Consider the following 4,069-nt stretch of genomic DNA (forward strand, 5'->3'; position numbering starts at 1 on the left):
TAGTAGTAGTAGTAGTAGTAGTAGTAGTGGTAGTGGTGGTAGCAATGATAGTTTTAATATATTAATCATTTAGAGCGGAAGTAATCAAATACTTCCTTAATATAATGACTGGAACATTTCTCTACGTATGCACATGTTGTACAAATACACTCATGCATGCATATATACATATATATATCTTATAATATATACATATATATATATATATATATATATATGTATATATAATTATTATTATTATCATTTTATATATTACATATTGAATATATAGATCTCTGCAGCATCTGGCAACATGGCAAAATCTCAACAGGGTAGTGTAAAGTGGGGGTGCACATCTTGCAAGAAATAAAACTCCGCGTCTTGAATGCTTGGCATGGCAGATTGTTGCGGCACATTCAAGGAAAGGGGACATCAAAAAATGGTCTAATTAATCTTTTTGGTGCTAAACCGCGCCATTCATGCTAAATTGACTTGATCTCCCTCTGTAATATGCGGATTCTCATGTCCCTACGAGGTGCAGTTGTGGCGGTTAATAGTCATATACATATGCACACACGCACACAGCATGTACACCATGAGGCACATGCCCTACAGTAGATTCGAACTCACAACCACTGATTCCCATTTTCTTTTCATCTTAAAGTATGAATGTTTTTCCTTTCCCTACTCACCCTCACACACCCATTCATATTTCCACATACACTTAGTTTCACTTTCACTTTGTTCACCTACCCTCACACTCATTCCGCTGCGTTCGATCACATTCTCACTTACAGTCCCACTCAGAACCATAAAGCCATTCTTACTCCAAATCACATTCGTACTCAATCTCCAATTTTGTTTTCTTTTGCAGTAGCGTCATGATGGAAACATCATACCTACCAAACCAACAGAACTACTCGGACTTCTGGCGGACAAGCCCCGTGGGTAAGGCAGCCCCACCTACTGCAGACATGGGCCGCGGCACCACCCTTGACCTTAACATCAACTCCTACTCAGTTTCAACTCTTGACCTTGATTCCATGCCAAATATGTTGTCTTTCTCTCCTTGCACACCCACTTACAAGTAAGTATTAAGAGTCGGTCTCACTCACTATCTCTGTGTGTGTGCGTGTGTGTGTGTTTGATGCTTAAAATAGAAATGAAAAATCATTTACATTATTTACATTTGACGGATATTTGTCCTCATCTTGTTGTTAACACAACGTTTCGGCTGATATACCCTCCAGCCTTCATCAGGTATATGGCGTCGTGGTTAAGAGCGCGGGCTGCTAACCCAAAGATTCCGAGTTCGATTCCAGGCAGTGTCGTGAATAATAATAATAAAAATGATAATAATAATAATTATTATTATTACTATTATTATTATTATTATTATTATAACATCAAAAAATACCTTAGGAATGAGAACCCAGGTTCGAAATTTCCCGAAGACACCTGATGAAGGCTGGAGGGTATATCAGCCGAAACGTTGTGTTAACAACAAACAAGATGAGGACAAATATCCATCAATTGTAAATAATGTAAATCTCTTAAATATAGAACTGTAGAAAGGAAAAAGTCTTAAAGTACGTGTGAGACGAAAATTGATGAAGATAAGAGATGAAAAACTACAAGGAGTTAAAGGTTAGGGGCCAGGTGCGAATGTGGTTGTGTGGAAGGAGTTAAGAAGAGAGGAAAGAGAGGACGGGTGTGTACACGTATAGGGGTGTATCCATGTTTTGATATATGTCATAAGAATGGAGTGCTGTGTGTGTGTTTGTATGCGTGTGAGGGTGTATATGCAGAGGTGTGCGACTACGGATGTAAAGTGAGATGGGTTATAGTCAGGGTTTGGGGCGTTGTGTTGAGTGAATGTGAGGAAAGCGTGGCAGAAGGAGTTTGAAGTAAGAAGGATTGTGAAGGAAATACAGGGATGCGAGAAGCTGGAATGGGGGGGGGGCAAAGAAGTTATGGACAAGAGAAGAGCAAGAAGGTCCAATGCTATTTTATTCTGTGAAAAGAAAATTATTGAGGTTGGTGGCGATGAATGCGATGGAGGTGAATGTAAAACGGGAGAGAGAAGAGAAAGAGGAGAAAAGAATGAGTAAATGGACGAACGAGTTGAAGGAGAGAAGTGAGAGAAAATTCACAGAAAATTGGGGATGGGGAAAAATTAAAGAAATCTTGTTTTTCTGAAATCACTGAAAAGTGTCCGAAATATCTCTGTCTGTAGAATTATCAAAGATTTAATTCTGAGTTTAGTTGTTCAGGGAAACAGAGAAATCATTTACAATAAAGTATTCAAATTATTGACACTGAACGATTCACATTTTAACAAAACACACACACACACACACACACACACATTGTTTACCGTAATATTTGCTTGCTTCCAGTTATTAAATAAAAACTTTTATCGCAGAAGTATTGTTTTACTTTTGATATTCGATTCTTACTCTAAACGTTCGATTCGTTTCAGAGACTTCTCGGTTTTCAAAGAAAAATCCTCGCACGACATCGCAGATGCCCTTCTCTCACTGAAACACGCCGTGGTTCGGCCTCAACTGAACGGCCAGTTAGCTCCCATGTCTCCACCTATCCAACACATCAACCAGCAGACGATGGGTCCAGCTCAAATGAACCACACACAAACATCTCCACCGATCAACTACACCGTGAATCACCACCACCACCACCCTCACCACCCTCACCACCCTCACCAAGCCCAGCATGTCTTGTCCAACATGGCATATACGGGTTCTACAGCTGCTCAGTACACTCCAGCTTATACCGAACCCCAGAACCAGAACACATCGGCGCAGGCCCAAGCGAACATGTTCCCATCAATGAGTGTTAACGTGTCAATGAGCATGAACGTGGGTGTTCCCCCTACGTTGGCTCCCAATCACCAATACAATGCAGTACAACAATGGACAGGGCAACCGCAGAACCCCCTCGGTCAGTATGGCGGGCACGCTCCCACGCTTCAGCCTCAGTATGGTACATACACTGGACAATCACATCCTTACACTGCGTCCTATTCACTGTCGACGGATCTTAGGGCCATGGCGGACAGCAGAAACATCATTTACAAGTCTTCTGATTCATTCAAGCAGGCGTCACGTTTTTGTGGCATGAACCACTTCAAGAGAACTAAACTTATGTCCGGGGGGCGGCAAACCCCTTGCTCGCCGAACATCGGTGGGGGTGTTAGTGTTGGTGTTGGTAATATCGGTGTAAGCAATCCAAACGGTGCCGTGGGTTCGGATACGGCACGTGTTAATCTCTGCCGGATCTGTGGAAAGACTTATGCACGGCCCTCTACGCTGAAAACACACATGAGAACACATAGTGGTGAGAAACCGTATCGTTGCAGCACATGCAGTAAATCGTTTTCACAAGCAGCTAATCTCACGGCACATATACGGACCCACTCGGGTGAAAAACCGTTTCGCTGTCCCATCTGCGATCGCCGTTTCTCTCAGAGTTCTTCGGTAACGACGCACATGCGCACTCACTCCGGAGAGCGTCCTTATCGTTGTAGGATGTGCAAGAAAGCCTTTTCAGACAGTTCTACATTGACCAAACATGTGAGAATTCACAGCGGAGAGAAACCCTACCAGTGTAAGCTTTGCTTGCTCCGCTTCTCTCAGTCAGGCAATCTCAATCGACACATGCGCGTTCACGCCAACGCCACGTAAAAGAAGGAAAGAGAAGACGTAGCAGCAGAAAGACAAATGACTCTGTGGAGAGGGTTTAAACTGTAAAAGATGTTTGGCTAATAATGAGTAATTATCAAATTTATCATAATGAAATAACAATGATAATACAACAGAGACAATCATCAATTTGAAAAAGAAACACACACACACATACGGAAATACACCACACATACATGCATACTTAAATATCATATATATATATATATATATATATATATATATATATATTACATGCATGCATACATACACGCCTGACTATCGGGAACGTGAAACTAAGAGTTGTGACTTATGAAGTTGTAGTTCCGAAATCAGAACTATGAACTCTACTTCACATATTGAGTACTTTTTAGCTAGTTTGTAAACAC

General features: G+C 41.4%; 1 protein-coding gene across 2 annotated transcripts in view; it reads left to right on the forward strand.

Moving 5' to 3' along the window:
• LOC106875540 (protein glass) overlaps positions 1 to 4,063 on the forward strand; it is an 81,543-nt gene extending 77,480 nt beyond the window's left edge. For both annotated transcript variants that reach the window (XM_052972877.1, XM_014923737.2), the window contains exons 2-3: positions 854 to 1,066; positions 2,462 to 4,063. In XM_052972877.1, the coding sequence (XP_052828837.1) occupies positions 854 to 1,066; positions 2,462 to 3,683 (1,435 nt within the window). In that variant the 3' untranslated portion in view covers positions 3,684 to 4,063. The remainder of the gene's footprint in view (positions 1 to 853; positions 1,067 to 2,461) is intronic.
• Positions 4,064 to 4,069: the final 6 nt, after the last annotated feature.

Source organism: Octopus bimaculoides, chromosome 14, assembly GCF_001194135.2.
Source record: "Octopus bimaculoides isolate UCB-OBI-ISO-001 chromosome 14, ASM119413v2, whole genome shotgun sequence".
Classification (NCBI taxonomy): domain Eukaryota; kingdom Metazoa; phylum Mollusca; class Cephalopoda; order Octopoda; family Octopodidae; genus Octopus; species Octopus bimaculoides.